General features: G+C 52.5%; 1 protein-coding gene across 7 annotated transcripts; it reads right to left on the reverse strand.

The window, feature by feature from the left end:
- Positions 1-703: 703 nt before the first annotated feature.
- On the reverse strand, positions 704-26,146 carry VPS37C (VPS37C subunit of ESCRT-I). 7 transcript variants are annotated; one of them, XM_066251641.1, is made up of 7 exons: positions 25,856-26,146; positions 16,757-16,854; positions 10,445-10,733; positions 7,771-7,869; positions 4,459-4,630; positions 3,632-3,714; positions 704-2,970 (listed from the first exon to the last, which is right to left on the reverse strand). In XM_066251641.1, the coding sequence occupies exons 4-7, from the start codon at positions 7,861-7,863 to the stop codon at positions 2,239-2,241; spliced, it is 1,080 nt and encodes a 359-aa protein (XP_066107738.1). In that variant the 5' UTR covers positions 7,864-7,869; positions 10,445-10,733; positions 16,757-16,854; positions 25,856-26,146; the 3' UTR covers positions 704-2,238. The 7 variants fall into 7 exon arrangements, with proteins under 7 accessions (XP_066107738.1, XP_066107740.1, XP_066107739.1 ...); XM_066251643.1 differs by lacking the exon at positions 16,757-16,854 and having other exon boundaries at positions 10,445-10,549; XM_066251642.1 differs by lacking the exon at positions 16,757-16,854.
- Positions 26,147-26,351: the final 205 nt, after the last annotated feature.

A 26,351-nucleotide genomic window follows, 5' to 3' on the forward strand; every position in this document is an offset into this window, starting at 1 on the left:
TCACTCGCTGTGTGCAGCCATTTCCAATACTGGCGACTCTGGGCATCGTCCACAGGCAGCCTGCCTGTGCCACATCACAGGGAAGGAAAAGCAGCTGCTCAATCAGAAACCTGGTCTTCTACTCCCTGGAAGCTGCGCTTCCTGCTGAAAGAAGAAGCCCCTCCCACGCCTAGAACCAGCTGAGCTCAGGGGGAGCTGGGGGGAGGCAGGCTGGCCCACAGCAGGGGACCGCCTGACTCCTGGTCAGTTTAGTGCCCCCTGCCCCTCTCTCCCAGTGTAGAAACTGGATGGGAGACTTGGGTCCCGGCTGAGGTTGCTGGACAGGCTGACAGCAGATGTCAGCCCAGCCCAGCAGGCTGCAGGAATGCACACGCTGCCCAGCCAGCCCCACAGCCTGACACGTCCAAGCTCCCCCGAGGGTGAGGCAAACGTGCAGATCCAGGCGTGGAAATGCCCAAGACGGAAAACCACAGTAGGAGAGGAAAGGGAAACACTGAAGAGCCAGGCCCTGGGGGTGAAGGCGCAGGGGAGGGCAGCGGCTCAGATGAGATGCAGCTAGATAGGGCTTTGTGGACATGAATCCAGGCGGCCTTTGAGCAGAGCACGATCCCGAAGGCAGTGGAAAATCAGTGCCTCCCCCACCCCTCCAAGCCACCGGCCTCCACTTCTCATTCCCACCGGAGCCACAACGCACGCAGCACAGAGCTCCTCAGTTTATTGTGGCAATTACGTCTACAACATACAAGCGGTCGTTCATCCAGTTCTGAGGCACTCGAACCAGTAGTCCATTAGTGATCTCTCTTCATAAATAACTTATGAGAAGCAAGCACAATTGGCAAGGGGCCGCCAGCGGGAATCGGGCATCTCGTCCACACACCCGCTGACGGCATGCAGGCTGGGAGGGCGGGCACCAGGTCGAGTTTCCTCGTCGGCCCCCACGCCACCAGACGGTGGGTGCTTGTGTAGTGGACATTTCAAGGCACATATGACTTCCTAACTGATAGCAGCTCCAGGGTCTGCCCTTGAGCCCTGGTTCACATCTGGAACAACCAAGTTAATGCTTTGTGCATCACACCCCCTTCGGGCTCTTGTCGCTTTACTGAACATGACTAAACCCCGCAATGGGCTGGGGGTGCCCGTGGCTCGTAGTCACAATCCTCGCCCTCTACATTCTGAAGACAAGGGAGACGATGCAAAGAAATGGACTCCGACATAGTGACGGTGTTTCAGAAAGCACCACTTGGGAGGTTACGGTTAGGACATCTTTTGGTGTCTGTCATTGGAGGGGTGGTGAGGGTGAGGGAGTTACCTCGAGGGGGCCTGAGGAAGAGGATGAGGGTCAGGGCTGCTGCAAATGAGATTCAAGGCACTGAAGGAGTGGTTGGGTGGGGTGGGCCTTGGGAAACATCAGCCAGGAGTGAAAAGCCCCAGCGGAGAGCAGGCGGCCGGGAGGCGACCTGGCCCTCCACTCCTAAGTGCGCCCAAAGTGACCATGCTCTCCTGGGCCAGACCTGCTCCCTCCCGTCCAGCCGCAAGGTCCAAGGTGACCACCTGGATTTTCCAACCAGCACAAGCAAGGTCTGGGGTCCGCCTTCACAATCCCGCCTTCTCACTGCATGGGCTCTGCTGCTGTCACTCAAGCAGGCACACAGGACGTGTTCATCTAAACTAGCCCATTGGAGTTCAATTATGGCTTTATGTGACTAAAAAATCATGAAGTATTTTTCCTGTTCCCTCCCTGTGATCCACCCCTGGCCATGGTCAAGGGCATCCGTAAATGGACCAGAGAGACACAAAGAGCTGCATCCCTTGGCGTGGGCACCACATTGAACAGGCTCAATCCCACAGGAGGGCAGCGTGCAGGGGTCAGAGACCAGCCGCCCGCCACTGAGACCACCTTGCACTGCGGTCAGGTGTCAGCAGTGCAGACACAACAGATGGTCACAAACGTGGGGCTCACTTGTACAGACGTCCAGGGAGGTGCTGAGCTCCCAGCCTGGCTAGCACCAGAAGAGGCCAAGGCCAATTCCTGAAAAGAGATGCTCTCTTCCTCTAAGGCCAGTAAGTGCTGTGACCTCCTGGTGCCTTCCCAGGGTTTGCGGGCTCCCAGCCAGGTCCCCCCGAAGTCCATGGAGAATGCCAACGCCACTTCCAATTTAACCTCAAATCTCAGCAGTAGGTGGGTCAAAGGTTGTGGTGCAGGTGGAAGTCGGGACGGGTCGAGGGTCAGGACCCTGTCTAATACCCAGGCCAGGCAGGACCCTTGGGCGGCGGAAACCCATAGGGAGGGGCAGGGCCCGGGGGGTAGGGGGGCTGAGGGGAGCCTGCGGGCTGGGGCTGGCCCGGGAAGCTCGGAAGCTGGGGCTGCGTTGGGTAAAGAGGTTTTCCTCCTGCCGAGAGGTAGGAGGGCTGCTGAGGATAACCAGGACTGGGAGTCTGGCCCCCGGCCAACGGGTACCCGGGGCCAGAGGCACCAGAGGGGGCCACGGAATAGCCAGGCCGGGGCGGCGTGCTCCTCTGTGGGGACCAGAGGTAGCCCGCAGCAGCCCTGGGCCCTGGCTGGGCACACGGGTACGGGGGACCCCCAGGCCCAGTGTAGGAAAAGGAGGGCTGGGACACCACCGGGAAGGGGGCCGGCTGGAGCGCGCCATGGGCAATGGGGCCCGGGGGCAAGCTGGGAGAGGGGCTGTAGGGCAGAGGGTAGGGAGGCATTCCCGGGGGCTGCAGGGGCGGGAACAGCTGCTCTTCGGGCACAGGGGGGGTCGCCTGGGGGACTGGATGAGACGGGGGCGGGGGGCGGGGAGGAGGGGCGTCCCCAGCCGGCTCCTGGGAAGCTCTGGGCTTCCTCACCACATCCTGGAGCTTCTCCACGCGAACCCGGCGCAGATGCGACAGCATCCTCATGGCGGAAAAGTTCTCCAGAAAAGTGTCCAAGGACACCTCGCCCTCCAGGAACTTCTCAGCCATGGCCTGGAAGATATGAGGTTGGTGATGACAACAGAGGCCTGCCAGGAACAAGGCTACCCCATGGTCCCCCAGGTCAAGGATCAGCAGCAGCCGCCTCAGCTGCCGCAGGCACTCCGTGCCTTCTCTCCCCATCACTGCTGACATGCACACACTCCCTTGTGCGTCTGTCTCCTCCACCAGGTCAACTCCTGAAGGACAAGGACTACCTGTCATGGTCCCCACTGTCCCTCGCCCCCGGCAGTGTGATCACGAGGGCAGAGCATCCCAAGGGCTGGAAGGACCTGGCAGCTTCTCCCACCGAGAGCATGGCGGAGTGGAGAGCTGGCCGGCCGGCCCACAGAGACCAGAGATGCCCAGAGGGAAGCAGGAAAGAGAGACCAGGCAGCCCCCGGTGCGAGGAGGGGGCCCGCCTCAGTCCTCCAAGGCTCCCGCTGCTCTGCCCTCCATCCTGGTCTGCCAGCTGCCTGTGACCTTCTCGTCAGTCACCCTTTCTGCTTCAGCCAGAGAGGCTGGGTTCCTGCTCTCGGCATCTAAACGGGCCTCCACTGGGTCATTCATGTTCGCCACCCACTATGTGCCCTTGTCCCGTCCGGTGCTCACTACAGGGGCCCCTGCTCCAGGGCTGACACTATTCAAGGGAGAGGGGCTGTCAATGGCATCTCACCTCAGACTCTTCTTCAACCTTCATGCCTTCGATCTGCAGAAGGTCTAACAAGGTCCCCGGCTGCAGCGCCGAGGAAAACTTCTCTGCAACAGAGGCAGAAAAGTGGGCATCTCACAAGTGCCTCTTGAGTCAGTGCCAGAGGCCAAGGGTTCAGCAAAGACTCCCCGAGTGTCCTCTGTATGTGCTGAGCTGAGCCACCACCCTGGGGCTGCTGCAGGTCCCTGAGGTCACCTTTCTGAGCAGAAAGCAGCTCCACTGAGCCCAGCCCAGACCTTGGCTACCCGGCCTCCCAGCCCCTGCCCTGAGCTGCCTCACAGGGGACTCACTTCACCCGTCTGAGCACTGAGCATCTCTGCTGTCAGACCAGAATAGCCCACCCACTGTCACAGATGGCAGGTCCCAGGACACGGAGAGCCGGGACCAGCTCTGTACAGCGCAGAAGCTGAGCTGGCCGGGCTGACAGTGCCAGTGCAGGGTGCACGCTCTCTGGGTTCAAATCCCAACTCCACCTAGCTAGCCGTATAACCCTGGCCAAGTTCTGGAATCTCTGAGCCTTTTTCTCATCTCCAAAATGAGAGTAACAGCAGGACCTACCCTTTCTGTAGGTCTGTAGGCTGTAGTAAGAAAAACACATGCAAAGCGCTTAGCACAGGGCTGGGACGTGGTGGCCCTCAGTAACCTCAGTAACCGCTGCCCTTTCCTGTCCTGGGGAAGGCACAGGACTTTGTTCCTCCATGCAATTCCAGCAGCTCTCCCCACACCCGGAATGGGACCCTGAGTAACAGAGGAGCCCGCAGCCCTCACTCCCAGGATCCAGGCGCCCCTACCCAGCTTTGCCTTCTGCTCCTGGCAGCGTTCCACAAGCTTCCGGAGCTCCTGGTACTTGTCCGAGAGGTTTGAGCGGTTGATCTCCAGGGGACCCTGGAACTCCAGGTTCCGCTCAGCCAAGCTCCGGTTGGTGGCCAGTGCCATTTCCCGTTCCAGCTGCAAGTCTTGGATCTAAAAGAACAGGACACTTGACCATAAGAATTACCACCACCGCTCACCACAAGGCAGGCTGGTCCAGGGCTTCTGGGACTCACTGCCCACTATGGGAACCATAATACTCAGCCCTCAGCTAGAGTCAGGTGGGCCTGAGTTCAAACCCTGAGCAAGCGCACTGACCAGGCACCTCACCGAATCCTAATCCAACAGTCCACGTGGTGGAGACATGTGGGACACTGATGGTGACAGCTTCCCCAGAGCCACAGGGCGGGCCCAGCAGGGACTGCGCAGACTCCTGGGGGGAAGTCACAGGTTCTTCTAGGAGGGAAGGGTCCAAAAGTCCCCACCACTTATCCATGAGATTCGGTCTGCAGTAGACTAAGACGGCCCAAGCCAGACCACACACCAGACAGGCAGTGAGGCCCAAAGTAAGTTACTCTGAGGGGTAAGAACGCCAGGGACACCGTGACACACTCAGGAGACCTGCCCTGCTTCCTAGGCCACGTGCGTGTCCTGCAGAGAAACTGTACAAATGAGCTAAGAGTGGGGCCCCCAAGAACTAACTACAGGGACTCCCGATGGCTAGCGGACTCCCACCATCAGGTGACCTGAGGCCCTAATTCCCACCTCTGTGCCTAGACGTGACCCTGACTGCACTTCCCCAAGCCAAGCAGTGCTCTGCCCTTCAGCCAGGTCCTCGCCACCCGCTGTGAGGTGGCAGCCACAGAACTGCTTCCCAGACCTGCTCTGACCCAAAGCCTTGTCCACTTACCAAGGAGTTGTTTCTACTGAGAGGGGAGCAGAGTCAGAGCCACCACCCCTGAGACACGGACAATACACCTACAGCCCCACGTGCCCAGGAAGAGGGGACTCAGTGTCCAGTAGAGGGCTCAGGGCACAGCTGGGCAGGACCAGCTTCCCCGCCGTGGTCAGTGCACGATGACCCCAGCCTGACTGGCCTGCCCCTCCCCCACCAGACACAGGAGGCCCGGGACCCCTGGAGGAGGGGCTGCAGGAAGGCCTGCCCCCCCGCAGATCCCCATTCACAGGGCCTCGAACCCTGCGCCCCAGGGCCAGCCTGGAGTCTGCTCCTCGGGCTCCAGACTGGAAAGAGGGGCCGCACAGCTACCTTCCCTCACAGGGCCCAGCTGCCAGGGCCCAGCCACCGTCTCTCAGGTCTGACCGTGACGGCAAGTGGCCCGCGTCTGCGCGGCCTGATCTGCTGCCACAAACACCATCTTGAGGCATCTGGCAAGCACACTGACTCAGGACGCTGACACTGGGGAGTTTCAATTTTGCTTTTATTAGCCACAAAAGCTTTCTTTACTTATGTGACGGACCCAGAAAGGGAGGCTCAAGCTTCTGCTCAGCTGCCCCCCTGGGGCCCCACAGACCTCTGGCCCTCATGTGCATCCACTGCCTGCCTCTTGGGTCTTAACCAGTAAACCTTTGCTCTATCCTTTCCCCCTAAACCTTGTCCTGCTCACTGCTGTCTCCTCTCCCCACAGCCTCCCCAAATCTTCCTCCCTCGGGAGTTCACTATGGAACCTCCCACCAGCCATTTGTAAGAGGTCAATGAGACAGTTCCCGCAGGCGCCCCAAAGAGCTTGCCAACCCCACCTAGACTCCGTTCACTCTTCTGCATGGAGCCAGCTCCCTTTCCTCCCAGTGAAGTCCACATCCTGAACTCAATGAGCTCCAATCTCTCCTCGCAGTTCCACAGCGACTCAAAACCCAGTCTAGGGGCTCTGAAAGCCTAAGAAGCTCGCCTTCTTCGTGTCCCTCAGTTCCCCTCAGAGAATCCATATCAATTAGTCAGGATGGTGGCATGCCACAGAGTTCGAGCCGCCGTCTGCCCAAGAGGCAGTTCCTGCTCACGTGGGCCACGATTCTGCCCTTGACCACTATGCCACCAGCCTGCCCAGCCAGTGTCAGCTACTGATCATTATATAAAGATTCACTTCTACCACACGCACACTTTACAGCAGTCCTTGGAATTCCCATAACATGGTGCTCGTAGCAGATTCAAGAAGCACTTGGTGCTTAATATGTAACCAACAGAGATGGAAGATGCAAAACAAAGACCTGTGCAGTGCCCAGCAAGGGGCCAGCTCAGAGCCAAACCCTGGCAGAGCGCACGGCCCAGTGAACCATCTACAGATCAGCCTTGGACGTGAACCGAGACAAGCGTGCTTCATGTCCTCGCTGAGTGAGGTCCGGGGGCGGGGCGGGCCACAGAGTCCCCGTGCCTCCCCTCGCACAGCGCCTGACACGCTCCCCTGCAGCCTCGGTGGAGATGGCTCGTTCAGGCAGAAGGGCCGTGGGGGGCACAGAAAGGCCAGGAGTGAGGACACCTCTAACAGAGGGAGCTGCTCAGGGGCGGGAGCGGAGAGAAGCAGGATGGGAGGCTCCCTTTTCCTTTTTATTGTGAATTCCGAGTCACATTACACCTGTGCATCAGCAAAAATAATCAAATATCCCAAGTGCCAATCAAATGAGCTCGGCAGACTTGTGTTGTGTCGCTACCTAGTATGAAGGGCAGCAGTGAGCAGACACTTCTAGGGCAGTGGACAGGCAGCAGCCCCTCAGGGGGCTGTGCGGCCACATCCAGGCGCTGCCTCTCCTGCCTCGCAGGGGAGTCCACAGGGTCACAAAGACAGGATGGGGCAGCCCTTTACAAAGTGTACAGCTCTGTACAGACAGAGGGCTCTTTTCATTCCCGAGGACGGGGATTTGGGGCTGACAGGACCAAGTGCCAGTTCTGACCGGAAATGGGATCAGTCAGATGAGCCCACACCCCAGTCTGAGCAGCGCCACCTGGAGAAGTGGGGCCACAGGCCCCTGAGAAAGGCAGCTATAAAACAAGACTGGTGCTTCTAGAAGCTGCCTGCAGACTCGGGTTGCCACAATGGCGCGGAACTCCTCGCTGTGTGGGTTCATGTGAGGGCCCCGGGCTCCCCAGCCCTGTCCCCCTGAACTCTCAGGGCGCCCAGGAACTGGGCCGACTCCTAATGTGCATCTGGCTGGGTCCCAGCCAGGGGGACGGCCACAGAGAAGGGAAATGAACTTGACTCCAACTCCCAACCAGCCAGCGTTCTTCAACGCCTCAGTCCCATCTGCTGGCCTTTCCTGGGCCCCAGGGACAGTGCCTCTACCTCAGGGGCCTCCTGGGCCAGCCGGTCAATGGCCTCCGAGTCGCTCTGCAGCTCCTCCAGCTCCTCCAGGGTCTTGTCTTTCAGGGTCTCCATCTTTCCCTGTGAACACAGAACGGTGCTGGCGTGAGGAGAGCAGCTGCCGGGGAAGAGACCCCGAGCCCGCATGTCTCTTCTCTGTGAGAGACATGGGAGCTTTCTGAGGGTGCTGCACTGCTCAGAGGGGCTCCCGAAGGAGCAGGGGGCCCAGTTAGTGTGCTCCTGCCACCCTGCCCACCCCACCCCCAGGGAGACCAGGGAGCCGCTCCTTCCACCCAACCAGGAGAAACAGGACATGTGACAGCAGCTGGCAGCCGGAGGGAGAACACAGATGGCGTCCCCAGGGGCAGATGGGAGGCAAGAGGGGAGCCAGGCAGCCAGGGACAGAGGGGAGCCCTGACGCCAACATCCACTCCGGCAGGTGTCTATTTCCATCTGAACCAGAAACACACCCGGCCTTCACATGCAGGGGCCTACAGGTTTCAATATCACAAGTTCAAATGCCGCAGCTGGCTATATTTAGGGCACTGACAAGCTCAGGTCCCCTTAAGTGTTGTCTGCAACTGCCATCCTCTTCACATGCCACAAAAACTGACTGCCACATGGGCAGCCTCGGCCTTGTCACAACAGGGGGGAAAAATCACCAAATGGCTTCCAAGGCAATCAGGAGGAAAAGAAATCGACCGACCTGAATAGAATGTCTGCTTTAACTAAAGAGCTCATTTCAGCAGTCCCCTCCCTCTGTCATTCTGCCCAGAGGGACACTGATGGTTTGTATGACGAGGGGTCCCAGCCAGACCCCAGGAACCAAGAAGAGAAAACACAAACACACAAACATAGCAGTACCGGCTTCCTTTCCTGACAGGGCCCTCTGTGTCTATCTGCTGTTATCTTTCCTAGAAAGGCGTTCTGTAGGGTTAATGTTAGTTTTCTCATTACACAGGCCGTTAGGTTTCTAAAGATTCTGACACTACGGGAAATCTGAAGGCCCTGCTGTACCCCCGCACCAGGGCTGGCCTCCAGTGAGTCAGCACCGACCGCTTGGCCAAGGAGATGCTTTGGAATCAAGGCCCAAGGCTAGAGCCAGAGCAACCTTCTCTGGGCCTCAGTTTCCCCAACTGCAATAGAAAGGGAGAGGTATCTCCTGGGTCATGAACGTTGAAAACAGACAAATACTGATAAATACCAACCACACACCCCATTTGGCAGAAAAGTCTTGCTTTGTGAAGAACACAACACCTCTGAAATGCAATAAAACAGGTACACCTGTACACAGCCACCTACTGATAAACAGGTACACCTGTACACGGCCACCTACTGATAAACAGGTACACCTGTACACGGCCACCTACTGACAAACAGGAACACCTGTACAAGGCCACCTACTGACAAACAGGAACACCTGTACAAGGCCACCTACTGACAAACAGGTACACCTGTACAAGGTCACCTACTGATAAACAGGTACACCTGTACACGGCCACCTACTGAAAAACAGGAACACCTGTACAAGGCCACCTACTGAAAAACAGGAACACCTGTACAAGGCCACCTACTGATAAACAGGTACACCTGTACACGGCCACCTACTGATAAACAGGTACACCTGTACAAGGTCACCTACTGATAAACAGGTACACCTGTACAAGGCCACCTACTGACAAACAGGTACACCTGTACACGGCCACCTACTGATAAACAGGTACACCTGTACAAGGCCACCTACTGACAAACAGGTACACCTGTACACGGCCACCTACTGATAAACAGGTACACCTGTACACGGCCACCTACTGACAAACAGCTCCCCAGAGAGGACCAGCACCATGTCCATTATCTACTGAGGGCTGAATGAATGAAGCCCCCTCGCAGAGAAGGAACGCCGGGCTTTGCCGTGCACCTGAGCCCTGGGAGACACTTGCTGGAAACACCTGCAGGGCTCTGTCAGGAAGCCGGGGAGGGCCCAGAAATCCCTCTCCAGGAGGCGCTGATGCAGCCAGTGTGGGGCCAGGATCTGAGAAAGGTGGTAGGTAGCGCCTTATTAGTCGTGTGACCACGGGGGCTACCGGGTACAGCACTGCAGTATGAGTGTCACACGCGCTGATCCTCCTAATCCTGCTCGGCCCTGCAGTCATAAAAGGTCCTCTTCCACGTCATTTCCCTTTCACTACGGGCACAAGCAGTTTAAATGCTTCAGGGATTTCAGATGTGAAACACACCCACTTCACAGACGGGGCCACCCCAGTAGAATGACCTCTCGCAGTCTGCCTGGCACGTCCTGGTGTCCTCGACACCACTGAGAACAGGCCTTCTGTCCGTTCAGCAAGCGCTGAGATGTAACTGGCCACAGGAAGATGCAGGACTTCTCTGTTTCCTCACTTGTTATCCCTCTTAAGTCCACTACGCCCATGTCACAGGTGGTGCACTTAAGGCAGAGTGGCACATAACTCGCCTGGGGTGACAAGGCGGGCACACCTGACCTAGGCGCCCTGCCCCTGACCCGCTGCGCCTTCCAGGAGGCCCTCCTACCTAGCCACCTCCTCCCACCCCGCCCCACAGGGCACCGCTGCAGGGGCTGCTCGGGCTCCCACCCCCACACATGCCAGCCTTTTCCTGTCTAGGGTCTCATTCTCCTTACCTATAAAATGGGCACTCAACCCCTGATGGTCACAGGGCTTTTTTCTTCTGAAATCAAAGCCCTCTGCAAACACTCCCATTAAATTACATCAGTGGCGGCTTCTTTCTGCGGCAACCGGGAGAGGTGTATCTTCGGACGCAGCGCGAGGCAGGCGGCGGAGGCGGCGGAAGCGGAGCAGAGCCCCCGGGGCCTTGCCAGGGCCACAGTGGCGGCAGTTGGGCCCCCGTGCCCTGGCGGCGGTTTTCAACCTTTTTCATCTCATGGCACACATAAACTAATAACTAAAATTCTGCGACACACAAAAATACATACTCTTTGCTGATCCAACAAAAAAAAAATAGGTATAATTTTCATTCGCACCAAACAGCCATTATTGTATTGACTGTTGTCTTTTTAATTTGACAATCTACAGGAAAAGTGGTCAATGCTCCTGACTAGACAGTCAGGTATTGCACATTTTAAAAATTCTTATGGCACACCGAATATGAAAATCGCTGATTCATATAATCATTTCAGTAAGTAAGCAAACACAAGGCTTAATTACCCCAATTTCAGGGATGAAAGGAAGCCGGAAAGAAACAGTGGATGCTTGGTATTTAAATTTCACAAGAACCTTGGCCCACCTGCTCTGTCCCCGAGAGGGGAGTCAGGAGGATTGTGCAAGATGCCCAGATTACAGGTCTGAAAGCCCAGGCCCAGGGCCCTACCAGGCCCCATCCGGGCCCTCTGACAACCTCTCAAACCCCGCAGGCAAATGCCTGTCTTGTGAGCAATGCTGGCCTCGGTACCGGTACCGGTGCCTTTCTTCCAGAAGGCAGAGCCACCAATGGGCTCAGAGCAGCGAACACTTCTCTGGGTCCCTAATCTGGAAAAGGAGACAGGAACACAACAATATTTTGCCCCAGGCCCACAAAGCAGGGGCCCCTGACCCCTGGGCACCTGCTGCTGGTAGTGTTCTGTCTCCCGGTCACCCAATGTGGCAGAAAATCCAAACCAGCACTACTCAAAGCGGCCACAACCACTGGGGATGTCACAACCACTGGGTATGTCACAACGCAGAGAACTGGGGGGGCCATACTAAGCAGTTATCTGGGGACCCAGAGGCCATGGGCTTTTGTGTCTGGAGTGCCTGACAAGCTGAATTAACTCACCCCGCAGCACCCAGGCCTGACCAGTACCCCCCTCCACTTGCCAAGGTGCCCAGGAGGATGCTGGGTACTGGGGGACGGAGACATTTGGAGTCTGCCATTTGGAAGGATGGGACAGAAAGAAAATGAGGTGAGAAGAGACAAAGGGAAGGCAAATGGCTTATTCACCTTTTTATTCCCAGTGACACACAGACAACTCCTAACAATGTCTACAGGCCGGAGGGAGAGAACCCTGGTCAGTTGGTGGGCGAGTCATCAAGGCACGGGGATGTGAGAACAGGGCTCCTCTACTTGTTCTGTCTTCACTCCTTTCTTCATGTTTTTATGGAATAAGCACGCGATGTTTATTCATCACTACCTGCCATGTACTATGTAAGAACCCAAAGAAAGGAAGAAAGGGTAAATGGGGCCGGCGGGGTGTAAGTAATACCTCCTGAGCTCTTCCTGTGCGCCAGACACAGCCTCAGAATACAAACACAGGTGCTAGTTCTCCAGGAACTCATCTGGGCTTTCACACGTGACTGTTACAACAAAGCATGGTGAGAGGGGTGCGTGAGGAGGGGACAGTGCTCTAAGGAGTGGGGAAGGGGACAGCTCTGCGGGGCGGGGGGTGGGGAGCCCCCAAGCCCTCACTCACGCTGGGACAGAAGTCCGAGGGTGGAAGGCAGAGGACAGATGACAGCAGGGCCCTCGCAGAGACACAATGGGTCCGTCTGCAAGGCCAGGAGCAAGAAGGCTGGTGAGGAAGGCAGGTGGCCGCCGTGTTCACAGGAACAGCGAGACAACACCTCTTAGGGGGTGAGACCATCACCTCAAAGAAGTTCAGATGGGGAGCAAGGTGAAAAGGCACTTGGTCCCTCCACCAGCAGGAGGACATGTCACTATTTCCTCGATGACAAGTCCTGAGAAAGAAAAACCTTTCTTTTCTCTTTTTTCCTTTTCCTTTTTTGTTCTGTTTTGTCTCCTCTGCAGCTTTCATCTCCACCAGAGATCACAGAAGTCAAAACCCTGTGCGTACAAGGAGAGGCAGGTGCACCAGAGGCCAAGCCCCTGGTGGGGACATGTCCCTCGGGACAGCGTGGGCTGCAGCCCAGTGTGGGCACCTCCTGTAAGCAGGAAGGCAGGCCCCACTTTGCGAGACCTGCCCGGTCTCCAAGGGAAGCTAGAAATCTAGACCCTTGTACCATCTCTCCATTTTTAAATTTCAGTAGCCAATTCAAAATTGTCAAAAAGCACTTGGTGGACTGTGGTTTCAACCTGAAATCAACATACCCTCCAAGAGAGACAGCTGCCAGGGGGGGGACAGACTTCACAGGAAAGGAGGGAGGACAGAAGGCAGAGGGCACACATTCGCCAAGAGTCCTGGACTCCAGCAGTGCTGCCCTGGGCCTTTGCAATGCAGACACTGCCGAGGGGGACAAAGTCTGTGCCACTGGCCCTGGCGGCCTGCCTCTCTGGTCTCAGCTACCTTCTATGACTTTCTATCTTGGCCGAATCAATCTCACACGCCTTGAACACAGGGAACACGATTAGGAGGCAGATATGAGGAGGCTACACTGCACCCTGGTGGACTGAAGCCAGAGGCAGCATCCTTTCTGGCCTCTGGGGAGCAAAGGGTAGGGTGGGACGGGGCTGCAGAATGTCGAGGAGAGGAGAAGCTGGGAAGGGCTCAACCCAGGACAGCACCCCACATCTGTCCTTAACTGAGAGGGGGCGGGGGGAGCAACGCACTGATGGATCTCCGCCAGGACTGTTCAGCTCAAAAACAAGAGTTCCACTTAGATCGAATCTTTTAAAGAATAAACTGAGAGGGAAATAAAACAGCAAAACGCAGCATTTTCTAAGCACAAGGTGCTTAGAGCGGAGTAAGGCGTGCCAGGCCTAGGGATGCTTGTCGCGTCCCTCCCTCCACACAGCCAGCTCTCCCTACAGAATGCACAGGGAAGAGGCACAGAATCTGGGAACAGATGCCTTGGCTCTGCACTTTGGCTCCACAGCTACTCAGCTGTGTGACCTTGATCAAGTCCCTGAGCCTCAGCTTCCTTCCCTAGAAAACAGGCACTGCGAAGATACTGCCACCTTGGGGGCCTGTGCAGCAGGTGGACAGGGCTTCGCAGGCTCTAGCACGGAACAGACACTAACTACTCTGCCTCCTGGGGGTGATCTGATTATCAGGGCGACTCCTGACACCCCTGGGGCTCAATATGGAGTCAAGCAAAATGACTGCCATTATTCAACCGTGACACGGAACTGTGACTGGGCCAGCGCCACTGTTTTCCCTGGCTCCAGTCCCCTCACCGTTACCAGACAACACTTCCTTGCCAGCTACTTTCAAGCCTGAAATCACACTGCAAGGAGAGTTGGGTTTCTTGTACATTTCCCACATCCACCTAAGGTAGCATAGGAAGTTGTTACCATAGCAACTGGCACAGTTCAATCTCAAAGTATTATACAAAACGGGCCCCATCCCACCCTTCATGTCAAGATCGCTTGCGGTTGCCTAAGAAAACTTATTAATCCTGCTTCTTAACGAGGAAATATTTGTTGACCTGATCTATTTTTCTCTTCACAGAATGATGCCAGCCATGCAGCCAAGTATCAAACTGTTGCGTCACCTGACTTCACAGAGGAGGTGATAACAAATCAAACCATCATGCCAGTCTCACCTGGCCCAAAACACCATCTGATTCACCCGCCCCACAATTTTGAAAAATTGTCATGTAAGCCCCAGAAGGGAGACCTTTCCAATGTTCAGTCTTTCTAAGAAATTTCTGAAGTTGGGGTTGTGGGTTCCTCCCACCCCAATGCTAAACAGTTAACAATGGCGTGAAAGGCAGTAGAAAGAGTTCAGGGCTCCACAGCCCACGGTCCTGGATCTAAATCTCAGTGTGACTTTGTCCTAGCTACTTGATCCTGGGCAAATTATAGAATATTCAGCCTTTCTTATTCTGTTTCTCATTGGTAAAATAGCGCTAATCCCTCCAACACTGTCAGGCTGCTGTACGGATTTAATGAGAATCAAACGAGAGAACCTCTGGAGGTGCTAGAAAAAGCACCAGGCAGGCGCCAGGTAACAATCACACACAGTCACACCTTACGTGTAAAATGCTACCCGACAACCTTGCCAGGCACCCCGCAGGGAGGGCTCTGAAAGGCAGGTCTCAGAGGGAAGCCAGGCTGACTTTCTGACACAGGCTCCAAATAAAGCTGAACAAAGGTCTTCAAATAGAAGTGTGCCCATTCATCTAAGGGGGGATGCACCACCTCTCAGAAAACTGCCACCTACACATAAATATTTATATATAACAACCAACAGAATGCTCAACAGTCCACGGAGTCACTCCATCTGACCCCCTTTCCCAGAGGCTGACACCTGAAGGACAAGCAGGCACTTTCAGGATGCATGTGTGGGCAAGGAGGTTCCAGGCAGCTGGCAGGCAGGGCAGCCGAGCTGGGGTCCTGGAGGGCGGTGGTGAAGCCAGGCTCTCTCACCTACCTCTGGTCCCCTCTTCAAGCCTCCAGTCCACCAGCAAAACAGCAAAGGTGGCAGCAACCAGAGCTGATGATGTGCAGAGCACTTATTATGCACAGAGCACTGTGCCAGGCATTCTGTTCCTAGCAACTGGTGTGATCCTCACAACGGGCCTTTGCCACTGTACGTCCCTCAGCTTTCCTCATCTGACAGAAGAGAAAACTGGGCCAGAGAGAAGTTCCAGAGCCTGACTTTCACCCAAGGCAGCCTGGCTTTGGGGCCCCCGCTCCCCACCACTGTGCTATGCTGCCTCTCAGTCAAGTCCATGTCCATGAAGCACTGAGGAGGGAGCAAGCCTCCCTTCTCCCTTGAGAGGGAGAAACCAGAACACAAAGGAAAGGAGCCGGCAGGGGTAACTGAGTCAGCCAGTTATAAGTTAACTACATCCCATAGTTCTCTCAATGGTTGCTTACAGCGGCTTGCAACACAAAGTAAGAAAAGCAGGATCTGTATGTGGCTACAACCAGTAATCTCAAAACCCCTTCCCCCTTACTGACCCCACCGAAACTCCCCCTCCCCTCTCCTTCAGTCCTGGGAAACTTTAAACAAAGGAATCACGCACCCATTGCTTAGATACTGTACAGATATATAACCTGTACGAAAATCTAATTTGGGGAGCTCGTGCTTTGGTGCTACTGCGTCACATGCTCCGCTGGCTACTAAGAAATCCTCCTTCCTTTATTTATTTTTTTCTTTTTTTTTTTTTTTTTTTTTTTTCCATTTTTCTGAAGCTGGAAACAGGGAGAGACAGTCAGACAGACTCCCGCATGCGCCCGACCGGGATCCACCCGGCACGCCCACCAGGGGCGGTGCTCTGCCCCCCAGGGGGCGATGCTCTGCCCATCCTGGGCGTCGCCATATTGCAACCAGAGCCACTCTAGCGCCTGAGGCAGAGGCCACAGAGCCATGCCCAGCGCCCGGGCCATCTTTGCTCCAATGGAGCCTTGGCTGCGGGAGGGGAAGAGAGAGACAGAGAGGAAAGCGCGGCGGAGGGGTGGAGAAGCAAATGGGCGCTTCTCCTGTGTGCCCTGGCCGGGAATCGAACCCGGGTCCTCCGCACGCTAGGCCGACGCTCTACCGCTGAGCCAACCGGCCAGGGCCTCCTTCCTTTATTAATTAAGTTGTCTGAGTGTCTTATCCTCTGTCGGGGTTGCTCCTACGACACCACAGTGCCCAGCTCTGGGTACAAACTTAATCAGTGGTTGTTATTACCCTTCTCCTTCATCTAGACTTCTAAAGTACAGGGTTTCTTGGTGTTAGAACCCAGATAACCGTTCTCAACAAACACTAGTGTGGCTCCTACTCTACATTCCCAGCCCTCGGGATGAGGCCAAACTCCTGGCCAGGCACACAGGGCCCGGGAGCCCAGGGGGCCCAGTGACCCCGGGAACAGTCCCTCCTTCCCACCTCGGCCCGCAGAGAAGCCCCGTGACTGAAGTCAGAGTCTAGAAAGCAGGCAGCCCTGTGTCCTCAGTCACTAAAGGCTGGGGAATTTGGGAAGGCTATTTCATCTCTCCACGCCTTGGTTTCTTCTATAAAGCAGGGCTTGTAAGGATAAAATGCATTAGCGTCTGGAAACTCAATAAATGGTCGTGAATTTCATCACTGTGGCTGAGCTTTCGCACTCAGTACCTTTGCAACTCAGGCCCCTCCCAAGGGGACGCCGCAGAGAGAGAACTTAATATTCCTCCAGAGACAGCATCCGCCAACGAAGTGCCAGAATCCAGTGGCTGGATGGAACACAAATCAATAGCATTCAGTGTCAGTCAATACGATGACCAAGAAACAGGTTTTTTAATAAGTAGCATGTTCTTAATACTCCTGACGGTAAAGCACAACCCAGCTGCTTGGCGAAGCCTCTTCCTTCTCTGGCCTATAGCTCTGACTTGAAATCAAAACCATCCCAAGCTGACTTCCACTTGTTTCTCCTTTATCCCAACTGTTCAGATGACTTGGCAGGATCTCCATCTGCAGCTGTCAGACCTCCATCCCCACCCACACTCTGTGATCCCCACAGAACAAGCTGAGCTTTCAGGTTCAACCAGCCCTTTAGGAAAGAGCAAGATTAGGGTCAAGGCAAAAGCACGCTCAGGATAAACACCCAGGAGTCTGTATGGAGTCGCTGAAGGTGTATCGATACAAAGTCCCAAGTCCCAAGAGGTGAGACTCACTGTTCTCACTGATATGGGGCCATCCTGGGCTGGTGGTATAAGGTAGGGTAGCTATAGTCCCTTCCCCTGCCGGTGATGTCTGAGCCTGTGAACTTCTGAGTCCACCAGAGGCAGGCTGCTGTGTTCAGCGGAACAGTGTAGCCACAGAAAACCAGCAACCAGGCCAGGCCCTTCATAACTCTCTTGACTCAGGCAGGACTCCACGAAGGCCACTGCCCAACAGACAAAAGGTGGCAAGGCCAGACTCGTCTTCATCCTCATGCAGAATATCTGCCTGAGCCAGCCTCTCCAGAGCCGCCCTCCTGGTTCTAACAGGCCCGCCCTCTTCCACACACCCCAGTAATCGCTAGGGAACAGTCATCCAGAGCTCTCACATCCCTGCTTAAAACCTCCCATAGCTCCCCAGTGCTTTGGTATTCTGTTCAAAAAAATTCTTGTGCTCCTTGGCTTGGCATACAAGGCCCTGTATCAGCTGACCCCAAACCCCTCTTTTTGCTAGATCTCCCTCCACTCCCCCATGGGCTGCTCACCCCACCCCAACTCTTTCTGTTCTACTGACTATTCCCAGAACAAACAACAGGCTTCTAATCACTTGACAAATATTCGGCATCTGTATAATGATCAATACCAGGGACCCTGCCCTCAGGGAGAACTGAGCTCTGCTGTCTTCCTTTTGCTCCTGCTGTTCCCTCCTCCTAGAATTTCTTTCCTATTCCTTTTCCAACTTAAAAATGCCTGCCCATCCTTCAAATGTTAGCCCTTCTGGGAAGCGTTCCTGGCTCCTTCTCCCAAGGAATTCATCCTGTCCTCCACAGTTCTCGGTAAGTACCACTCAGCATTTGTTCTGTAGAAATCAGCCTATTTCTCCAACACGACTGTGAGGTCCCCAGGGCCTAGCCCAGGTCCCCCAGCTCTGCTCTCCAGCACCCAGGTCAGGGCCTAGCCCAGGTCCCCCAGCTCTGCTCTCCAGCACCCAGGTCAGGGCCTAGCCCAGGTCCCCCCAGCTCTGCACTCCAGCACCCAGGTCAGGGCCTAGCCCAGGTCCCCCCAGCTCTGCACTCCAGCACCCAGGTCAGGGCCTAGCCCAGGTCCCCCCAGCTCTGCACTCCAGCACCCAGGTCAGGGCCTAGCACACACAGGGCACTCAGGGACTGCTAACTACAGGGACTCTCCCTTTCAGCAAACAGAACGGGGACCAGATTTACTCTCCTGCCTCAAACAACTAAGAACCAGACAAATAAAGGGAACAACAGTTTTCAGACAATGGACCAGGTAGTACAGGAGGAATTCCTGAGAGGAGGAAACAAATAAGATAAAACCAACAATTGCCCCAACTTACTGCTCCGAGAGCGTGTCCAGGCCCATGGAGGGGGTACCCAGGCAGAGCCCAACAGTGGGGGAGAGACGCTGGGGGCCTGAGTTCACAGGGATGAACAGCAGAAAGGAGAGGGCCACACAGAGAGAGCTCTGGAATCCTGCAGAGGGCCCCCTCCAGTTTCCAGCTGAGTACAGAGAGCACTAATCAGAATGAGAAGTAACAATCATTGGACCTCAAGTTGAGCCAAAAATATTTTGCATCCCCACCAGTCAGAGAGGGGAAACCTCATAGTTCACAGGACATCAGTAAAGCACTGACAAGGATATTACCTGGGTAGCACAAAAGATTCACTCTGGTCTAAAGGCTGTTTAGATCCCAGCTAAGAAAGCTTAAGGGCAAGCCTTTACAGGATCAAACTGTTTCCAAGTAACTCAACAGAGCTGCAAAACAATGCCAAAAAAAGTCACAGAAATACAAAAACATCTAGTCCCTAACAGGGTTAAAATTGCAACATCTGACATCCAATCAAAAATTCTCAGAGAAGCTACAAAAATGACCCATAATGAGGGAAAAAGATCAATCAATAGAAACAGGCTCAGAAATACAGATAACAGAATCAGCAGGCAAGGATGTTAACACGGTTACTACAACCATATTCCATATATTCAAGAAGCTAAAGGAGAGATTAAGCATGTTAAGTAGAAACATGGAAAGCATAAAAAATACCAAAATCAAACTTCTAGATATAGAAACTACAAAGTCTCAGATAGAAAGTATACCAAACGGAAATAACAGCAGGTTAGACACAACAGAAGAAGAGATCAGTGAACCTGAAGAAACAGCAATAGAAACCATCTACAACAAACACACACACAAAAAAATACTAATATACATCTTAATATATGTGTAACTAACTACAGTCACCAAGGAAATAAAGAGAAAAAAGAATAGATAAAACATCTGACTGGCTGAAAATTTTCCAAATTTCATGAAAGCTGAAAACCCACAGATCCAAAAACTTCAATTAACCCAAGCACAAGAAACAGGAAGACAACTACACCAAAGCACAATATAAAACCAGAGTTAAATAAAAAAGCAGCCCTAAGGGAAAAGGACACATTACAAGCAGAACAAAGATAAGAATGATAGGAATTTACTCATATGAAATAATGCAAGCCAGAAGACACTGGAACCACATCTTAAAATGCTGAAAGAAAAATAATCAATCTGGAATGCTATACCTAGAGAAAATACCTTCCAAAAACAAAGATAAAATAAAGACTTTCTCAGACATGTAAAAGGTGAAAAATTGCATCACCAATGGTCTAGCTCTACATGCAATATGAAATAAAGTCCTCAAGTAAGAAGGACTGTGACACAAAATGGAAATCGGGATTTATATGGTAGAATGAAGAGCACCAGAAATGATAAACATGGAAGTAAATATAAAAGATTCTTTTCTTTTTTATCTCTTTACAAAATAACTAACTGTTGAAAACAAAAATAATAGTAATGTATTGTGGGATTTATAACAATAATAGAAATGAAATGTGTGACAATAACAATATAAAGACCAAGAGGGAGCAAATAAAATTGTAAGATTCTTGTACTATCTGTGAAATGGTATATCACTTGATGACAGACTGTGATAAGTTAAAGAAATATATGCCATGAATCTCAAAGCAACCATACACAAAAAAAAGAGTTATAGCTAATAAATTAACAAAGAAAATAAAATGGAATCATAAAAGTTATTCAGTCCCGCCTGACCAGGTGGTGGCGCAGTGGATAGAGCGGCGGACTGGGATGCGGAGGACCCAGGTTCGAGACTCCGAGGTCGCCAGCTTGAGAATGGGCTCATCTGGCTTGAGTAAAAAGCTCACCAGCTTGGACCCAAGGTCGCTGGCTCGAGCAAGGGGTTACTTGATCTGCTGAAGGCCCACGGTCAAGGCTCATATTAGAAAGCAATCAATGAATAACTAAGGTGTCGCAACAAAAAACTAATGATTGATGCTTCTCATCTCTCTCCGTTCCTCTCTGTCCCTCTCTCTGACTCTCTCTCTGTCTCTGTGAAAAAAAAAAAAAAAAGTTATTCAGTCCCCAAGAAGTTAGAAAAAAGGGAAATGGGAAGAAAGAGCATGGAAAAGGTTGAAAAAAAGAGCAAGATGATAGAGTTAAATCCAACTATATTAATAATCATATTTCATCTAAATGGTCTAAACATCCCAACTAAAAGGTAGAGATTATAAAATTGGATTATATAAAATGCAAAACCCACCTACCTGCTGCCTACAAGACACCACTTTAAACACAAAGACACAAACAGTTTAAAAGGATGTAAAGAGATCCTTTACATCCTTTGTAAGGATGTAATCACGATATCATTAATTTTTTAAATTCCTACCCGTTGTTTTAATGGTGGTAAAACATATATAAAACTAACCATTTTAACCACTTTTAAATGTACAGCTCTGTGACATTAAGTACATTCACACTGTTGTACAATCATCACTGTCATCCACCTCCAGAACTTTTTCACCATCTTAAATGAAACTTGTCCCACTAAGCATTAACTCACCATCCCTCACTCTCCCTGGTCTCTGAAAGCCACCATTCTTCTCTCTGTCTCTATTAATTTAACTACTCTGGGTTCCTCTTATGTAAGAGGAACCATGCAATACTTCTACTTTTGTGACTGGCTTATTTCACTTAGCATGATTTCTTCAAGTTTCATTCATGTTGTGGCATCTGTCAAAATTTCCTTCCTTTTTAAAGCTGAACAATATTCTATTGTATGGATGGACCACATTGTTTACCTATCCACCTATCAATAGACACTTGGGTTGCTTCTACCTTTTGGCTATTGTGAATAATGTTGCCATGAACACTCAGGTACAGATATGTTTGCATCTCTGCTCATACCTCTTTTGGGTGCAGACCCAGAAATGGAATGGCTAGATCACATGGCAATTCTGTTTAAATTTTTAGGGACCTGCCACACTGTTCTCCACAGCAGCTGCGTACTTCACATTCCCACCATTCCCACCAGTAATGAGTGTTCCAGTTGCCCCACGTCCTTGGCAACACTTCTCATTTATTTTGATAATAGCCATCCTAAATGGTGTAGAATGGCATCTGTCATTTTGATTTGCATTTCTCTAATGACTAGTGATGTTGCATCTCTTCATGTGCTAGTTGGTCATTTGTATGACTTCTTCAGAGAAATGTCTATTCCAAATCCTTTGCCTATTTTAATCAAGTTGCTTTTTTGTTGTTGAGCTATAGAGGAGTTCTTAAATATTCTGGATATCAATCCACTAATACTAATTTTTTAAAACCTGGGTTGACTATTAATATGTAGATTTCAAAGCAAAAGATCTTACTAGGGATTAAAAGGGTTATTTCAAGATAAAGGTCAATTCATCAAAGGAACAAACTTTATAAAATGTTTGTGTACTAATAGAGATTCAAATCACCTGAAGCAAAAACTGATAAAACTACAAGGAGAAATGGACAAACCCACAATTAACAGTTACGTTTCAATGCCCCTCTTTCAATAACTGATAGAACTAGTAGGAAGAAAAAAAAAAAGTAAGGACATCAAAGACTGGTAACAGCACTACCAACCAACTTGACTTAATACACAGAAAGTTCCACTCAACGGCAGCAGAAAACGGTATCCTTCACAAGTGCTCACAGGACATTTACCCAAATAGACCATATCCTGGGCCATAAAATAAGTCTCAGGAAGTCAAAACAATTCAAATCATACAAAGAACATCCTCTGTTTACAAAGAAATTAAATTAGAAATCAATATTTACTGGACAGAAAAGGAATAAATATTATAATGTTGACTTTGACTCTTTTGCTACTTGTAATCCTGTTGAGGAAGGAGTAGATACATTAGCAGTGGGACTCTAAGTACTTTCATGTCTTCAAAGCTATGCATACCTGACCTGCGTTATCTGTTCACCACATATGGGTGAGTCTCTCCTCTTTCTCCTCTTCTTTCCAGCCCATCCTAAGCCCCAGGGGGCCCATTCAATCGGCCCCAGAAAAATCACGACAAACCTGTTTGGTATTTGCTCAAGTCTCTCGCGTAAACTTGTGACAGGGAAAAAAAACTATGAGTGGGGAAAGAAACGCCATGAAGGAAGCACCTGCTAAGCAAGCCCGCCTCTCCTAAAGCCTCGGAGACTCGCTGTTACAGAGCTCTCTCGGACATGAGGCAACTGTCCGGGAACAAGCCACACTCTTCTGAAAACTCCAGACCCTAAGCAAGAACGAAGAGAAATTCCAAACAACAGAGATCCAGTCAGATTAAATCAAAGACTTCAATAGCCAAATTATGTCAGTCTGGAAAACCCCTAGCAGTACTGGCCAACAGTGTCCGAAGATGAGTCACGGGGCTAGTCACCCCAACGCCCTTTCAATGGTAGATTTAGGTCCAATTAGCCCATTTCACAGCAATAAGGAAAAAGAAAATAAGATTCCCTAGGAAAAATCTCACTTCCAAGCTCAGCAAATCTACAAATTCCTTCAGGTAATGCTTCTCATACTCACCTTAACATAAAAATACCCAGTGCATATGTTAAAAATACAGATTCCAGGGACCCAAACAGACAAAGAAAGGATCTCCAGAAGTATGGCTCTGAATTTTTTTTTAGGTGAGAGGAGGGGAGATAGTGAGGCAGACTCCCCCTTGCACCCCACTCAGATCCATCTGGGGCCAATGCTCCAGTATGGAGCTATTTTTAGTGTCTAAGGCTGATGCGCACCAATGGAGCTATCCTCAGCACCCGTGGCCACACTCAAACCAATCAAGCCACTGGCTGTAGGAGGGGAAGAGGGAGAGAAGGGGGATGGGGGGAAAGAAGCAGATGGTCACTTTTCTTTTTTTTTTTTTTTTTTTCATTTTTCTGAAGCTGGAAACAGGGAGAGACAGTCAGACAGACTCCCACATGCGCCCGACCGGGATCCACCCGGCATGCCCACCAGGGGCGAAGCTCTGCCCACCAGGGGGCGATGCTCTGCCCATCCTGGGCGTCGCCATGTTGCGACCAGAGCCACTCTAGCGCCTGGGGCAGAGGCCACAGAGCCATCCCCAGCGCCCGGGCCATCTTTGCTCCAATGGAGCCTTGGCTGCGGGAGGGGAAGAGAGAGACAGGAAAGCGCGGCGGAGGGGTGGAGAAGCAAATGGGCGCTTCTCCTGTGTGCCCTGGCCGGGAATCGAACCCGGGTCCTCCGCACGCTAGGCCGACGCTCTACCGCTGAGCCAACCGGCCAGGGCGATGGTCACTTTTCTTGTGTACCCTGATCTGGAATGGAACCCTGGATGTCCATACGCCAGGCTGACGCTCTACCCACTGAGCTACCAGCTAGGGCCAGCTCTGGATTTTTAATAAGCACCATAAATTATTCTTAAGGTCCAACCAGGTCACAATAACTTTGAAATGAAACTAACAGGTTAAAAACACCATCTCGGCCACTAACTGGCTATGTGACTCTAGCCAAATCATCTACCATCTTTACGACTCACTTTGATCTATAAAATGGGATCACCACCTACCTTGAAGTGTTCTCAGAGTTCAGTATGTTCATAAAGCCCCTGAACACTACCAGAATCACATGCAAGAAGTCAGAGTTACTGCTACCCAAAAAACAGCCACCAGTAGCTGCCCAGATGAAGAAACGGACAATGAAAATTTTCTACCTAATGGAAATTGCAAAGGCACCAAACCAGATTTCTGAGATAATATACGAAAAATGCTTTTCTGGGTACTATGACTGCCCAGAACAAAGACTCTCACTCACTTCAATGTCCAGTATTTTGCCCCAAGTCCTCTCTCCTACCCAGAACCAAAGTGCAGGCCTGTACAGAGTTGCAGCTTTAGACAACAGCTGAAAAAGGGGTCCCATCCCACATCTCTGTTACCATCATCTCCAGCTCTAGGGCTGAGTCACAGACCTGACAGGTGGCAGCATCTTGGCTGAACCAATAGGAAATGGGCACACAGCCAGTGTAGGGCGTGGAAAAGGTCTCCTCAGCAACAGTATGACTGCGATACTGCTGAAGCAAAGGGAAGTGACTCTGAAGCTTCCAGAGCTAAAGGTGGGCATCACTCAGGTGAGTGAGCACAGACACTGCATGGCTGAGAAAGCACTGACTTCGCTTAGGGGCTCAGGCCCTGGAGTGCAGAGTGAACTCCGCCAGTAACACACAACACAGCACCAGGTCATTTCCCCCATCCCTAGCGTGGGAAATGAGCACCTCACTGGCTGTGGGAGGAAATGAGGAACCAGACACCTGCATGTACAGAGGGTCCCACCTTATGATTTCTCAACATTAGGATGGTGCAAAAGTGATTCGTATAATAAATTACATGAGTTATTCAATAGCTTATTATAAAATAGGCTTTGTGTTAGATGATTGTGTCCAACTGTAGGCTAATGTGAGTGTCTGAGCTCATTTAAGGTAGGCTAGGCTAAGCTATAAGGCTCAGTAGGTTAGGTGTATTAAATACATTTTGAGTTATTTTCAATTTATGATGGGTTTATCAGGATGCAACCCTGTTGTAAACCAAGGACTCTATCTATCTATAGTATAGCTACCTACACATTCACACTTCTCCACTGCCCTCTGTACACAGGAAGAACCAAGCGCATATTGGAGATACACACACCAATGCCCTTTGTACCCAGCAGGTTCAAGAAGGATTGCTCAGTGATGCTGGGAGGTCCAAGACTGAGTCCAGTAAAAAGGATAAGAACAGAGTCTAGAAGTAAGGCCCACCCTGTCACTACCCAGGAGAAAGGGCACAAATCGGGGAGTGAAAGATCATAGCGACCCTGATCCCACTCTGCGACTGGCTCCCCTGAGCCCTCTGCAAGTCAGACCCATCTCTGGGGCCCGTTTCCCATTTGTTCAATGGGCACACCGGCTCTAACGTCACCAGACTTGTGTCCAGCAAAATGTTCAAATATGGGATGGAGTTTGAAGGGTGATGGTGAGTGGGGTCCGGGCTGGGGCGCGACCTGCGGGGGGCAGTAGCCCCGACAACGCCTCGCGCACTCCCCTCCCACTGCGAGGGGCAGGGGAGCCGGACCCCGGCGGCAGTCACGCGGCCCTCGCGCCCAATCACCGGCCTCCACCAGAGTGAGGCGGGAAGAAGGGGGCGCGCCGGTGGCCACTGCAGCGCCACCCCCGTCCCGGACCTCGCCCCTCCCCGGGCACCGCTCACCTGCCGGGGCCGCCGCTGCCGCCGCCGCCGCTGCCACAGCCGCGGTGGGTTAAACCACAGCCCACGCCCACACTTCCGGGGTCCGCGAGGCCCGCCCCCTCCCGCCGGATGTACACCCCTCTAACGTCCGGGTCTGGGAGCAGGGGCCGCACCGCTCTCTCGCTACCGAGTTGGGCGTCCCGCGTGCCTCTGATTCACGACACCGGCCCCTCTCGACCAGACACACTTGCAGCCACGCGGGGCCATGTCCATGGGAAAGCCCACGAGTCCCGCCCGCGCTTCAGAAGCCAACCCCGCCCCCAGAAGGGTCACCGCCCAGGAGGCGGAGACCAGGCCGCCTTGGGCAGTGCGCCTGCGCAGGCCTCCCGCCTCTCTTCAGGCGTGGAGGCTGGTGGGTGTGGTTTTACGGGCTCAGCTTGGGGCGGCTCCTCCAAGCAATCCAAAACTGGAGAAAAAAACCAGTGGGCGCGGGAGATGGGGAGATAGGCTAAGCTTA

Source organism: Saccopteryx bilineata, chromosome 1, assembly GCF_036850765.1.
Source record: "Saccopteryx bilineata isolate mSacBil1 chromosome 1, mSacBil1_pri_phased_curated, whole genome shotgun sequence".
Taxonomy (NCBI): domain Eukaryota; kingdom Metazoa; phylum Chordata; class Mammalia; order Chiroptera; family Emballonuridae; genus Saccopteryx; species Saccopteryx bilineata.